This window comes from Ylistrum balloti, unplaced genomic scaffold, assembly GCF_031769215.1.
Source record: "Ylistrum balloti isolate Yb309-2 unplaced genomic scaffold, AGI_CSIRO_Ybal_v1 Utg370468, whole genome shotgun sequence".
NCBI classification, from domain to species: Eukaryota; Metazoa; Mollusca; class Bivalvia; order Pectinida; family Pectinidae; genus Ylistrum; species Ylistrum balloti.
In genome coordinates, this window is record NW_026782308.1 from 208,902 (window position 1) to 225,848 (window position 16,947).

Genomic DNA, 16,947 nt, shown 5'->3' on the forward strand with positions numbered 1-16,947 from the left:
ACATCGGAACAGAATTATCAATGATTTTAATTGATTTTTTTTTCTTTTTCATTATTTCAGGAGTTTGATATAGATCCAGAAGCAGATGGGGAACAAGTAGATGAACTTTTGGCAGCATGTGTAAAGCAGGCTGTGCAATCACAGCCCTGATTCAGATTCTAGATCATACAGCAGCTTGGACCATCCAATTCCAGGTCACTCAGATGCTTAAAATGTCAAACTCAAAGTCTCATAGAGGTTTCTTGGAATGTGAATAGGGTCATTTATGGAATTGTATGAGGAAAATGTAACCTGATTGAAATTGGGTTTTAAACCACAAATTGAATCTGAATTCTCAACTTCATGAGGACCTGGATTTTGAAGATGTTTGAATAAAAGTTATGGTAGATAGGGCTGAGGGTTTGACAGTGCAAATCTGTAAAAAGACAATACAGATTTCAGAGGTAAAATCAACTGGCCTATTGACCAAAACTTTATGAATTTTATTGATTCAGATGACACTTCATTTTTCTGAATTGATAATGAAATGGGAGTTATGAGTTAGATATTTTAATGCCATTGGACTGTAAACTACAGCAGTAGTCTGCTTTGACCTGTGTGGAGCTATGTTTTTATGTCATTTAAGGCGTTTACATAGGATTTTCAGCATCATATGTACTTGTATATTTTAAACCTTATGTTCAAAGCAACATCTTCAGGTGACAAGTTGAAGTTTGACTTCAAGTTTGTTTGACTGTTAATGTTTTGCCATAATTTATTACTTTTATCATGAAGTAAATGTGAAACTATTGTCCTTGACCTATGACCTCTGAAGTTATTGGAGTACAGGTTATTGAAACTCTGTATACTTGTGTATTGACTGTACTTAACCTCTTTTACTGGACCACTGAGGCAACTGGACTTTTGTATAATAAAACACTGTGTTTTACTTGATATCCTTACTGGAATATGGAGGATTCAGAATCTGTGTACAACCAAACCTACTGATGTCACTGGACTACTATGTAGCAGATATTAGAAGGACAAAAAGGAAGAGAAATGTGTCCTTAATAGTGGCTGGATCTGCCAACGTATACTGGACTTGTTTACGGAACTTTTTTGTGGACAGTCCATTCCTCTTAGACAGGAGCTGTATTGAAGACAGCTGGTTAAATCAAAGGCTTGTGATCTTTGTAGATGTGTGGTCTTTATTGACAGGTGGTTCTTATAGAGGGGCGGTCTTTAATGACAGGTGGTCTTTACATCTTGACTGTCTTTATCAACATCCAGTTTCATTTCCTTTTTTAAAAATGTTGAAATGTTATAGATATCAAACTTTCATTGTAAATACAGAAACTTTTAAATTAAAAAATGTGGGAAATGTATAAAGGAAAATCCCAGATTGCTAATACATTTGATAAAAGCCCCATAGCCAGTCTGTTGTTCTCAATGATTGTAAATAAACTCATTTTAAAAGTTATGACAATAGAAATTCATTGTAAAAAGCCAAAGCAAGGCTTTGTCCTCAACTTCAAACATAAAACCATTTGCATGCTTTATCAAAATGATGTAAATATGACAGGAAAGTGTTTGCTCCTGAGGAAGCAGGAACTTGGACAAGACAATAGCTCTTCCAGGAAACTCCTTTTTCATATTTCCTTCATATCATACCACCATGAGATTGTACATGTGTAAATATCAATGTGTATATATCTACACTGTATACTAGATCCACCATTTATATCTATATCATACTTGTGTTTTAGCGACTCTTTTCTCAAAATATCATTGCTCTTGTATCACTGCAGTTTATTTATAGTGAAGGTCATTTATTAGAGTTGAATATATTTGTTAAAAACATCCCAGCCATGGTTGTATATTTTTAGCTCTAGTGGCTATGACCCTATTGTTTTATGGTGTATATTGAAGTAAGTCTAGCAGAATCTGAAATTTATTATGTGCATAATAATGAGACTGTGTTACTGGTGCATTTCTTGTACTGTTGATCCATTGAATGGCATACTGATGTATATCTTCTTGATTTCAACGGTCATCACATGTCATAAAGCATATTTTATTGGTGTTTCTACCTAAAATAAACAACATACAACACTACTTGTGTCAGTTAAAAAAATATAGAAAAAAATTGGGGAGATACTCCAGATTTTTCTCTTATTTAAGAAAGAAAGTCTTATCTCTGCTTGTGCCTGTATGAAGATTTGAGAAAATACAAAATTTTCCCAATTGCAAAAGTAGCATTCATTCAGGTAGGTCAAAACAGCATGTTTTCAGCTCTAGAACTGGACAAAAGCATTATACCAGACAAAAATGTATTGAAGATTTCACAGCCCTACCAATCAGATTTCTTATAACAGATCCTCAAATGACAAGATGAACTATAATGAAAATCGGATTTGTCATTTTGAGCCAAAACAAGTCTTCTCACTTTTTTGCCTTGACTGCAACAAAAGGGTGTTATTTTTGTATTGGCATTTTCATATACACCTAGTAACATCATATGGTGAAGATTCGAATCCGGGTAAATATCAAAATTTAGAATGTGTGTATATTTTTATGATGAAAAAATAGGAAATTTTGGTTGATTTTGATAATCAGCAAATCTCCTGTGTTGATTTCAGATTGACTTCAACATATAAACAGATTTTTGGGTCATTCCATCAAAAAAAATTTCAGTTTTGTTTTGTTTTGAAATAAAGTCATTAAGGGGCCATAGAGATAAGATGAAACATAATTTAGCAAAATTTGTCGTTTTTTTTCCTTCATCATTGTTTTATGCAATAAAAAGGACAAAAATAATTTTGCTTCAATACAAAACATACAAAATTAGAATTCTGTTGGCTTGGTTTTTCTGTCACCATATAGACTTCTATTTAAATTTGTCAAATGAACACTGCTTAATCGGTGTTGATAAGACCCATTTCCAAAGTCATTTCACAGAACTTTTACATCAAAGGTTATGAAATGTGGTTTTCGACATTTTTTATTTCCTGAAAATATCCATTTTCTTTTCTTCTTTTTTTAACGCAGTTGAGTAAATGGATGTGTATGTGAGGTGGACATTTTTTTTCTCGATGATGAATGTATGAAGTATTTACCAGTGGACATTTTCTTTTAATTTTCTCTCATAATATTTGCTGTATGCTTTATGTTCAAGTGTATGATTCATTTTAAATTTTCTTGCATGATGTTGGCTTAATACTTTATGTGCAAGATTGTATTTTAACTTTCTCTCACCATAATAAAGCTGGCTTAGGCAGCATGGCAAGCTTTGTTGTTTACAATGGTTGATTTTCTGTACAAACCTAGATGTTCTTGTATTGTTGTAATGTAAGAAACATGCAGTCTACTACCCAATAACATTTTCAAACCAGTACATGTTTTCTGTTTATAATGTTGATACACCTGTCGTTTTGATACCAAACCATGTGAACGCTACCAGTTCGTGGTGATAAAGATTTCCAGAATTTGAGTTTAATGGAGTTTTTCACCTTTCAATGTTTCTTTTGTTAAAACCTATTTTTAATATGTTTCTTTTGTTAAAACCTATATGTTATTCAATTAGTGCCATTTTGTTTTAGAGGAAGTTATTCTGTTCAATTCACATAGTGAGAAATGTCCATGCATAAAGGTAAAGTATTGATAGTGAATTGTACACATCAGCTTCTAATTTACGCAACTACTCCAGTCAGTTTAGGCTGTCAACTTTAAAATAGAAATGAAAATTAAGGAAGACTGTTAACAAGTTGTAGAAATCAATTTTGCCAACCTGTTGATTGCATACAATTTTTACCAACTAATATTTTATATATTTGTTGCCGTTGGTTGAAGTATCAGATGTATTTTTCAGATTTGACTTTTTATAAGGATTTCATTTTGTTATGGCAGTTATGTTAACATACTTAGAAATACAGTTGTGTTCACTGAATTGTGTGGCTAGTGTATTTTTTTATGTGTAGACATTATCATCATTTTACAGTCAGTTTTCGTTAATTCAATTTGCCATGGTTTATTGGAAAGTTGAGTCTCTATAAGTTGTACATATATTTACTAATATTCACATTTAAAGTCTTTGAAGTTTCAGTATATATGGTGCAGGTTGTCATCACCACCGAACTGTTTAGTGTTTTTATCGTTACTGTACAGGGCACGGAAGTTGATCATGTTTTTAATTGAAATGTTCAAATGACAATTGCCAATTTGGCTTTGGCTATTTATGAGGTTTTATTTCTAGCAATGCTCCAATTGTTTAACACGTGCAAGCCTTATGTCCAGTGTTTTACTATTTTGCAGCTGTAACTGTGAAAAAGTACTTGACCGTAGATATTGTGTCTTTGTAAAAATGAACAACATACAGAATGGTTTATGAACTTAGTAGAATGAAGATATGCCTACTGCAGAGAGATATTCAATATCTTTTAATTATGTATTGTTTTTTATTAACAAGAGTTAAGTCCTGAGTTCTGAATTAAGATGTTGACATCCCATTTCCACAGGATGTTTCAGACCACTTGTGCCAATATAGGAACAGATGCTGCATTTCCTCTAGATAGATATGCATGGCCATTTCAATCACATACCTTGTAGATCTGATGGTCTGAAACTATCGAGTAGATTCTTCTCAGAGGATTTAAGACAGATCTTTTCTTTTGAACTTTCAAATATTCATTGAAGCCTTTTACTGAAAAACTTTGAGATAAAAAAAAAACACATTTCTGGAATCAAATGCTTTAAAATTATTATGTAAAAACTTCTGCTATGTGAATTTGAAGTAAAATTATTCAGATGTTTTTTTCCTGAACCCTACACTTAAGTGCTGGAGATCTGTTTTATGTCATTTAAGCAAATGTGAAATTTTGTTTTATTATACATGTTTTATTTTCAATTTCTATATTTTAGAGGAAATTTTATTGAAATCATTTAAATGAAAACAATTTTATTTTAACCAATGTTACATTTTGCTTTATGAAAAGCTTACACGTTTTGTTCAATGTTTCATATCCACATCAGCAAAATTTTGACAGATGATCAAAAATGTTAATGTTGAATGGGACCTGCATTGAAGAAAAACCTATTGAAAACAGCTTCCTTGTAGAACATCTTGGACCCTAGGATGTGTTTGGCTATTAACCATCTTTAACCTTCAACTTGAAACATTACAGAAATTTTCATCTCAGAGCCACATAATTTTTAGCTCACCTGGCCTGAAGGGCTAAGTGAGGTTATGCTGTTGTGCAGCATCCGTCATCCATCCAGCGTTAACTTTTTTCTTTAAACAGCTTCTCTCAATAATCAATGGACCAAGTGTTTTGATATTTGGATGGTATGTTCCTAGGATGAAACACGACAAATTTTGTGAACAGAATAACCTTGACCTATATTCAAGGTCAAAGGGGTCAAATTTGTTAAAACCTTTAAACAACTTTCCCTCATGAACCTAAAGTCCTAGAGGCATGATATGTGGTTGGTATGTTCCTAGGATAAAATAGGACAAAGTTTGCCAAAAGAAATGACTGACTTATATTCAAGCTCACGGGGGTTTAATTTGTTGAAATATTTAAATGACTTCTCATGAACATAATTAACTGGTATGTTCCTTAGATGAAGCCTGACAAAGTTTGTGAAAAGAAGTGACCGTGACTTGTATTCAAGGTCACTGGGATCAAATTTGTTAAAACCTTTGAACGACTTGTATTTCTGAACTAAACGGCAAAGAGGCATGATAATTGGCTGGTATGTTCCTTTGATGAAGCCAGACAAAGTTTACGAAAAAATGACTCTGACTTTGAAACCTTTGGACTACTTCTCATGAACACATAGACCTAGAGGCATGATATTTGACTGGTACATACCTGAGATGAAGCCTGATTAAGTTTGTGAAAAGAATTGATGTTAAGTTATATTCAAGATCACAGGGGTCAAAATTGTTAAAACCTATAAACAACTTCTACTCATCAACTAATAGGTGTAGAGGCATGATGCTTGGCTGGTATGTATATATACAAGATGAGCCTTGCAGGCTCATGGGCCTCTTATTGTAATTGAAATGGGTCAGTTTACTCTCTTTGATCAGAAATTTAGGAAGTAATAGTAGTTTATTGTGCATGCATCTTCAGTTGTGTTGGGAAGGGGGTTATATTTATTGGTATAACGAAGTTATTTGATTTTGATGCATAAATTCCTGTTTAAGATTCTTAAACTACTAACCGTTGAGGTACATTTGTGATTTTAAGCACTTTTTACATTACTGTGTGGATGTGTGTACCATTTCCGTAGTTTATGTTGTAGCTCAGCATCAGACTGTATCATTTGCTTTAAAAGCAGCAGAGAAAGTAGCCGAACTATCTTCAGTTTTGTCATTTCGTCCTGAAATATTTTCACTAGTATGGGTACAATATTTAACAGGAATTTGTTGTGTATGCCATTAAACTGTTGGTCAATACTTTATAACAGGAACTGTTTTCTCCTATGTGTGTAATATTTAGCAAAGCCTCCATTCTCTTGTGTCGTATCGTTTGATAGATAGTCGTGTCATATTTGTGTGTGGAGTTATTACATGTGCTATATTTAGTAGAACTAAACATTGATAATCCTAATATTGTCAAAATCGTTATCATTAGTCATAGTCTTTATCATCACATTGTGTATATCATTATCATAAAACTATTCATTATCTGAAGAAATCTTCTTGTGTTTGTAACTTGTATGTCCATTAAACTCGAAGTCAGGAGGTTGTGTTGACTTTTTTCCTTTTTCAGTTACATTGGCAGAACTCAATGAAACCATCGACTCACAGAAAGGTGAGGGAGAAAGTTTTAAACTTATTTCTATAATTGATAAAGCAATGTCTGTGAGCGATAAAGCAATGTCTATGAATGATAGAATAATGTCTATGAATGATAAAATAATGTCTATGAATGATAGAATAATGTCTATGAATGATAAAATAATGTCTATGAATGATAGAATAATGTCTATGAATGATAAAATAATGTCTATGAGCGATAAAGTGTATGAATGATAAAGCAATGTCTATGAATGATAGAATAATGTCTATGAATGATAAAATAATGTCTATGAATGATAGAATAGTGTCTATGAATGATAAAATAATGTCTATGAATGATAGAATAATGTCTATGAATGATAGAATAATGTCTATGAATGATAAAATAATGTCTATGAATGATAGAATAGTGTCTATGAATGATAAAATAATGTCTATGAATGATAGAATAATGTCTATGAATGATAGAATAATGTCTATGAATGATAAAATAATGTCTATGAATGATAAAATAATGTCTATGAATGATAGAATAATGTCTATGAATGATAGAATAATGTCTATGAATGATAAAATAATGTCTATGAATGATAAAATAATGTCTATGAATGATAAAATAATGTCTATGAATGATAGAATAATGTCTATGAATGATAAAATAATATGAATGATAGAATAATGTCTATGAATGATAAAATAATGTCTATGAATGATAAAATAATGTCTATGAATGATAGAATAATGTCTATGAATGATAGAATAATGTCTATGAATGATAAAATAATGTCTATGAGCGATAAAGGGTATGAATGATAGAATAATGTCTATGAATGATAAAATAATGTCTATGAGCGATAAAGTGTATGAATGATAAAATAATGTCTATGAATGATAAAATAATGTCTATGAATGATAAAATAATGTCTGAGCGATAAAGTGTATGAATGATAAAATAATGGCTTTTAAGTGATAAAATAATGGCTACAATTATAAAAGTAATGTATAACAGTGATATAGTAATGTTTATGAATGATGCAAGTAATTTGTGTAACTGATAAAGTAATGATTATGACACGAACATACCATCCTCCCTAAACCACATGCACCAACGCCAACACTTACCTTACGAGGAGGCCGATCTTAAATGAAAACATTTTACCAGGTATAACTGATTGAACGTGTCAGCGAGAAAAGCTAGCTAGTCAGAAGGTTTTATAGAGAAAAAGGAGACCATTTTACAATTCGTTTTTACGTGAATTTGCCCAAGCATCTGAATGAGTTTACAATAAATTCACTGTAAGAGGACTCTTTAACTTGTATATGTAGCAAAAACTATGTGACATATTATAAAGATATAGTAATACGAGCACAGCTGTTAGTGGTGTCTACCGCAACCACCATATGTTAATGTCATTTATCGAAGTTTTAGTAATTAAACCTTTCAAACAAATTGCTAGAAACACGGCGTAGTTGAGAAAGATGAAATATTTAAATATTTACATTTTTATTAGCTATTCATCAGCCATGCCTTTACCTGTGGTACCGTATGTAAAATATATACGGCGAAAGTTTAGAAATACCGGACAGAGAAGATTTTTATACATAGATTTTGGCTAAAACAGAATAGCGTCCAGTTATAGAATTCTAAGGTTGACAGTTTTTGGGTCCATATAAATGCTTATGATTCTTTTTTCATTAAAAAGGGAAAATACCGAAAGTTCAACAAAATTGTTATTCGCGATCGATAGAATAAAAGTTGTGAAAAATATATTGATTTGGTTGAAACAAAACAAGGATAATATGCAGGAAGTTAACAATTTATCGTCGCATCTTCAATGTGAAGCAAGGTTAGCGAGAGGGACTATATTAACGTTGTGAAGGGATTTAGTATTTAATAGCAATTAGAAAGGAATGCCTATGTTTTTCTAGCCCAAAATCGATGACGGAAGGAAAGATTTAGAGAAATACCTATAAGATAGTTTAAGAATTCGGCGAAGTGTTGCAGCAGGGTAAAATGTAAAACGAAGGATTAGAACGGTCTGGGAATGTGTCGTAGTATTTTAATGCTTAGCAAAACAATACAGACCGCTAAAAAACCAACAAATCTTGATTTTTTGTTTTCCAGTATTAGTTAACACTCGACTATCTTTCAAGTAATATTTCTGTGTGAAAAACGTGTTATATAAAAAATTATGTTTAAGGCTTATGATGACACACCTCATCCACAAAATGGGCTGAACATTTATTTACACAGTTATATACCTACAAACCAGACGAAATTGTTTCATAGTGTGCCCATGTTTCTCTTCTTATTACAAGGAGTTTTTACTATGTTCCTGAAATATGCAGTGACACTTTTAAATATTGAGTATTTTAGAAGATATCATTAACACAGGTAATAAAGGCATAAAATGATTCAGTTTTACTTTCAGGTATCTTGATGATGTCTGATTGGTGGGGGGAGGGAGAATGGTATAGAGCATAACATCATATATACCGAACAGATCAAGGAAACGACAGGTACTTCTAAATCACCTGCTTACTTCGATCTTTTTCAATAAGGAGACTGTCGGATACAAATTTCCACCAAGCTGAATGTCCCTTTTCTAGATGGTAACGGCTGCCTTTCCAACGATTTGATATTCGAGGTTTGTTTCAGTATCCTGCTTTTGATGCTGACATAAATAACAACGCAGGGTTTCGAGAGATACATGTTGATGTAGATAGTGGGAGATTTTATGATCGCATCAATAAATCTTTATCTCAATGGGATATGATCGATTTCCTTATTTGATATAAATATAAAGGGAACACCAACATGTCAAAAGGTATTCCATGTTTATCAGCATTTCTGGAGATTAGCCGTGATCTCATTTCAAAATGTGACATTACTTGCTTGTAAAACAGGCGTGGCGCAAGTCGACAAAGAAACTAAAGATTCCCTATCTTGTAAGAATTAGAAAGGACAATACGTAAACAGAGATGTGTCTACCGATGAATTAATTTTAGCAAAATTTAAAATACCGGTATTCATTTGTCACTTGAAAATATTTTGTTTCCTCTTTCATCAAGAAATTTTACATAATAGGAAGTACCATATTTTTCATTACTTTAAGGCCATTGAAATTCCATGTAAAATGAAAACGTTTTACATTAGAGGTGAGCGTCACAGATCAAAGATAAGCCGTTTACTTGATATGCCTTCATCACGTCAAATTACCAATGATTAAACCTATTACTATAACTCAGGGGTTGTTAGCGAGCAGTTGGTGACTACAGCCCCTCGCGGTTTCAACAAGGAGGAACCCTACGCTTGCTTTGTACATCCACCAACAAAAATGACAGTGTGATGACTTTTAAAGTATGTTTCCCACGTTAAGATATTGAGGTAAGGTAATATAGATTTTCCCTGTCCACATTTTTTTCCTACGAATTTGATATACATTTGCTTTTGAGTGATGATGTTTTTTCTATGAATTCAGTTAAGAAAAAAGAAAATCACAAAAAATACAAAAACAAAAAATTCAACCAAATCACTGTTGTCGAATGTGGACGTACAAAATGTTCATAAAACTCATAAAAAAGATATTTTCATATTTAATGCCAATTTATTCGGCTTAAAAGTTGATACATGGTCCTGCTTGTGTGCTTGTGCACATTTTACTAATTTAAAAATATAAGTCCAAAACGGCAAGGGAGCAATTTTAAAAATGTAATAGGCACTTAGTAATATGTTTAAACAACAGAAAAAACAAATTGTTGCAACAAAATCTAACCAAAGCCCTATAAATTGAGGCGACATGATCATCCGAATTTACATCGACAAATTAGGATTATGCATTTCGGTTTTTTCCCCGTGATGAAAATGTACTTTTTATCAAAGTTAGGTTATTCCTTTGATCGGATGGTACATGAATAAGTGATTGCATAACTGTTATTATCACTGAAGGGCCACGACTTTATCCTCACCATAAACTGCGGGTGCGAGGCTATGAATAGTGAATGGAATGGCCAGGTCATTCAAGTCAACAGCAGGTACTGGCGAACTTCTCATGCTTTTATATTTTTATATAGAAAAGTGACACTGTATCGGGGTTACAACTCTTGCTTCTCTTTTTCCCTTAAAACGCATATTTAAAACATTGATTTTATCCTAAAAGGCTCTACTGAAGACTCTTGAGTGGTTACCCTGAAACTTCGAAAATCAGCACACTAGGAAAATCTGCGATCAGACCAAAGTGTTTGTGAGTCAAAACGTTGTTTGAAGAGATTTAATTCTTAATTAAATGTGATGGATATTCATATCTTTTTTATTAATCTTATACATTGTTATGTTTTACGTTCATTAAAAGATGCAATTCACTTGCGTGTCTTTGGTACAATCCTTCTGAAGTATTGAGGATTTAAAGGACACACACTAGTACAGTAAAATATTGTTCGTCCTTGGACCGTTTACATACTGTTTATGATAGAAGACATACTACCAATATTCACTTCCTGCTATGTTTAAAGTAGTAATCTTTATTCTGTGCTGTTTTTCCAGTTTTTAATAAAATCATGATATTCGTGTTATAGTGTATTTGTTTTACACTTGTTTACAACGATTAGATATACACTTGTTTACAAAGATTAGATATACACTTGTTTACAACGATTAAATACACTTGTTAACAACGATTAGATATACACTTGTTTACAACGATTAAATACACTTGTTTACAAAGATTAGATACACTCTTGTTAACAACGATTAAATATACTCTTGTTAACAACGATTAAATATACTCTTGTTAACAACGATTAAATATACTCTTGTTAACAACGATAAAATGCACTCTTGTTAACAACGATAAAATACACTTTTGTTAACAACGATCAAATGCACTCTTGTTAACAACGATCAAATGCACTCTTGTTAACAACGATTAAATATACTCTTGTTAACAACGATAAAATGCACTCTTGTTAACAACGATAAAATACACTTTTGTTAACAACGATCAAATGCACTCTTGTTAACAACGATTAAATATACTCTTGTTAACAACGATTAAATATACTCTTGTTAACAACGATAAAATGCACTCTTGTTAACAACGATAAAATACACTTTTGTTAACAACGATCAAATGCACTCTTGTTAACAACGATTAAATATACTCTTGTTAACAACGATTAAATATACTCTTGTTAACAACGATAAAATGCACTCTTGTTAACAACGATAAAATGCACTCTTGTTAATAACGATTAACTATACTCATGTTAACAACGATTAAATATACTCTTGTTAATAACGATTAACTATACTCATGTTAACAACGATTAAATATACTCTTGTTAACAACGATTAAATATACTCTTGTTAACAACGATTAGATACACTCTTGTTTACAACGAATAAAAGCACACTTGTTGACAACGATCAAATGCACTCTTGTTAACACCACATCAACGACGCTCCTTATGAGAATGATTTAAATACCAAAACAGGCACTCGATCGTAAGCCCCCAGACATAGTCTTTCGACAACCACTTGTGACTTAACCACTTCTCGATAGCCATAATTGTCTGGTAATACCCCTGGTCTAATCCTCCTTGTACTTTTTCAAGAGTCTCGTGTAAATCTTTCTTTTGTTCATATCTTGCCCTAGTCATATTGAACTTGAGTTTGGATTATGATTACACTAACATGTTGGTATTTTCTTGTGTTTTATATATCACATCAGTACCTGATGATTGGACATTAAACACGTATCGAAAATTTAAATCGTTTTTTTTTTTTTTATTATTTATTAGAATTTTTATCTTTCTTGTTTCGAATTACTTCTTTCATTTTATGTCAATATTCTTTACTTGTTAATTAAGATAATATATCTGATGTATTATAATCAGCAAAAATTTATTTGTTTTGTTATCTTATGTATATTTTCCTGAAATGTTGACGTTGTTGTTTATTCCGAGTTGCGAGATTTGATGAGATTTATTTTAAATATTGAACACAATAGTTCAAAAATTAATTAATACTGATGACTATTAACGCCTTTGTTGAAATATGTTCAAGGGACAATAAAATATAAAAAAATAATAAAACTGAAAAAAAACAAATGATTATGACAGAAATAAAGCGAGTCCGTAAGAACATACTTGAACAATACTTGAATATGAATATTTTTTATTTCAATATCAAAAAGTGGATCGTGAGAAGATTAGAAGCAGTTGAAGTGTTTCTCCAATGATAAAAATGATATAAAATCTTAAATATATAAATGTGTGATGAAGTGTGATGTTTTATTAACTTAATTTTATTAACATAAGAAACATAACACAGCAAATAATCAACGCGAGGTAGAGGCGGCTCCTTCATTACTTGATGTGCAATCAATTTCCTTTTAATGCACATCGTGTTTTTTCTTGCATAATGATATTTCAAATCTTAGGAACAATTTAGCCATCACTAGAACGCTACCTGTCTTTAGAATGAACTCCTTGTTAACTTTTTCTTATTATTAACAGATGCTTCCAACCTGTAACTCGTTGGTTCATACTGGTTTTTATGACTTTGTTTTTGTATTGGTACAATAAATCGTCGATGACTTGCGCGCCATTGGATTAGATAACAGACAGAAAGAGAAGACGAAAACCACAAGTAGTGTAAGAAACTTCCACGGTACAATCTGTTTTCGAACTGGCGAAGTGTTATTTACTTCAACATATAGTGACACGTTATTGAGATAAATATAAATAAAAACTAGCACTCGTAGCACGTGTTTCTTAATTGATTCCTGTATAAATAAAGCAAGCGCGCCTTCTTTTTGTAATATTGCTACAGAAACATATATATAATACAGGGCAAAGTTATCTTCTTGTATTTCTCATTATCATAAAAGCAGTGTGGCGATCTTTACACACTCAAAACTTATTTAAATAAAGTGTCACTTTCTACCCGAAAAGGCGATATATATGATGACACAGTCTAGTAAGTTTCACGCTATTAAGCTATCAAAATCTTATCATTATAAAAGTGACAGAAGTTACTTTGAATGATTTTTTCTTTCTAGATTTTTAATTTTTTTTAACCACAATTACCGATCCACTACATCATATTGCATGGAGAGTACAAAATATAACGTGCAAACATCCTTAATTTGAATTATATCGGTTCCACGTATTCTAAAACCAGGAATGGTTTGCCTAGTCAGGATCGATAATCCTGTCTTCATCCTGAGCCGTTCTATAGTCAATATTTTCCAATTAATACCAAATCGAACACACGCCATTCATAAATACACGAACTAGACTGAAATTCTCCGGATAGTGTAAACTCTTCCGGAACACATGGTCTAAATATACTCCATATACTAATCCTAGAGCCTCGGGGTAAATCTTTCTTCCGTAAGTATTCTGTTTTATCTTATTTGAATAAAAATGTTGTTAACATGTTGTTTTCGATACAAATCGATGAAATTGTTTTATAATTCACAATTTTAATCAATAACAAAAAGCAAAAAAAACCTTTTACATCTGAAACTAAGACATAAAATAATGAACGCAAAAAAAGAAAAAAGAAAAGAATATGAATAATCGCCTATAAAAACCATGTTTCACAAATATGTATAAATACACCAGTCTACCGCCGATGACAAATTGAAATGTTCATAAAACAGAAAAGGAGAATTAAACTGTAACTCATTCACAAAATCGATAAAGCATGGGCAAAATTTTAACAAAGGATTATATCAAAGACACATAATAGTATTTTCAATATAATTTTGGAACTAGATACAGTAGAGCCAAATAATGAATTAAATTGCATCATGCAGCGGTTTTGCTCTTCGATAGTTTGTCAGTGATCCAAAAGGCGACAAAATTGTGAAATTGATCAAAATAACTATCAAAATATAGATGTAGAAATCCCGTAATGAAAAGTAATCATATCTAATTTCTATTGTCAGAATTTTTCATTAGAATGTAGTTTGCATGTGTATATTTTGAAACGTTCCACAACCGAAAGAAAATTAAGTCGAGGTGTTCGATAAGTAAATAAATAAAATTTACGTTAAATAAACTGTTCGAAAAATAATAATACAGAGAATTAAATGTCAAAAGAAAGATAATAAATACTAAAGCAGTGACAATGGGAACATAACGTTACAAAAAAGCTTTAAGAATGGTGTGCTGGGAGTTTGCGCTTCTTTTAAGCCATTCTCATAGCAAATAAATGTTATATTATATTTCAGAATATACCACGTTTGTTTTACTTTTCATCAAACATTAATTTGTATGATATACGAATGATGTTATTATAATTTGCTTTAAGGGAAGCCCCGGGCCCTGTACTTACTGCTGTTCTCCTTCTGGAGCTTCATTTCAATCAAACTCCATTATTATTATTTTTTAACCATGTCAGTTCCTGGTGCGACCATGTAGTAGGTGTGAGTTGGAACATTTCATTTCAGCATTCATGTCTTTATTTGTTGAAGTTTTTTGTCTTCTCATGAATAAATATCTTTACCATCATCTATATATAGATCTATATAGATTGTTTCCCTATTTTCGATCTAAATGAACACACGACATACACAGAAAGCGATTTTCCCTTTAAACATTTTCCCTTTTTTCTAATGACGAACTGTTTTGACATACTACTTACTAGATTTCAATTATTATTCCGCTCGTTTTAACTGATATGAAAGTTTGATCTACTTGTATATATCAAATACTGTATTGAGACAGCAACATTTCACTGATAGATCAGCGAAACCACCAACCAATAATATCATACAAAAAAGGAAGAAAACAACAACAACAGCACTAATCTTAGCGTCAAATGTTTAACAAGACAACCAATTAAAATATTGAATGATAAATTATTTGATTAAAATCTTGGATTCGTAAAGAATATAATTTCGAAGAAGCAATGTTGACAATATTCGTTCATCAGTCTCTCCATGTTTAATTTTGGACAAATAGATACATTAATACATGTTCGTGTTATTAACGTATTTAAAAACAAAAACAAAAAAATGGTATTTCGATAATAAGACTCTTTACATATTTATAATATATAGCATTTTTATGTACTTTATAATGCATTGTGTATCTTAAACGTATTTTCAAACGCCATATATCATCAAAATCTACTTGTCATAAATAAAGCTAACCGACGTAAATTATTGTTCTTGGAAGGAAATAATCAGCTATATATATATTTGATTGATATATACATGTTGATGTCTTTTATACAGCAGATAAATGTTTCGTTTTCTATATATAGAACACATGTAGATAAGTGATAATTTTTTTTTTGCATCTTTTGTATTTTGAGCCGTTACACTTTTTTTCATTTTTTTCTTGTCACCGAATGTGAAGTTGGTGTACTTAACGCTATTCAATAACATCACATCAACACGTCTTTTATTGAATTTTGCTTTGATATTTTGATGTACGCGTGTTGATCGATAGTGTGAGATCATACATTTTAGTAATAGAAATACGCCGTATAGAATTATCTCAATATATACATATGTTATATTGTAGGGAAAGGGCATACATAGGTATAAGTAATTTCCATTGTTATTGAGCATGCATTAAACATATTTATATCAAATAAAACTACAATCACCTTGTTAGCTTTCAGTGTTATTTTTTTTTCAAAATAAGAAACGCTTTTATCAATATTACTACAGTATTACTGTATAAACATATTGTCATCAAACGAAATCCGATCACATAAATTTGTCTACCAGTTTCAAACTAACCAGTCTTATTGAAGACAGCATTCCCTATCGGTCTGTGAACGATCTAGTCTTGTGTATTCCCTGGTCAATGTTCAGTTTATCTGGTGTCGAGAACAATCCTGCTGTTAAGTTGATCACTTTTGACAATTGTTATGGTGTGACCTGTTTCAGGGTGTTAAATGCGAGTGGTTGCCATTCACATTGCCCACATTATGAAGATATATATGAACTTTTCCTGTCATCTAGTTGTGCTTATCAAATCAAATACACTAAATATATTCATGGTAGACGTAAATTATCTGTGACATTTTTGTCGTCTTATTTGTTCCTAGGTATAACGAATATGTGACAATGAATGATCAGAATTATGTAGTTTTATTTATCTATTTTTATTTTTATTATTATTATTTTGAAAACATTGTT

General features: G+C 31.4%; 1 protein-coding gene across 1 annotated transcript in view; it reads left to right on the forward strand.

Annotated features, from left to right (window-relative positions):
* The window catches only part of LOC132555277 (ATPase MORC2-like), a 71,280-nt gene extending 64,506 nt beyond the window's left edge, over positions 1–6,774 (forward strand). Inside the window, exon 29 of the mRNA XM_060219631.1 lies at positions 61–6,774. Within this exon, the coding sequence (XP_060075614.1) occupies positions 61–150 (90 nt within the window). The 3' untranslated portion in view covers positions 151–6,774. The remainder of the gene's footprint in view (positions 1–60) is intronic.
* The last annotated feature ends 10,173 nt before the right edge of the window (positions 6,775–16,947 follow it).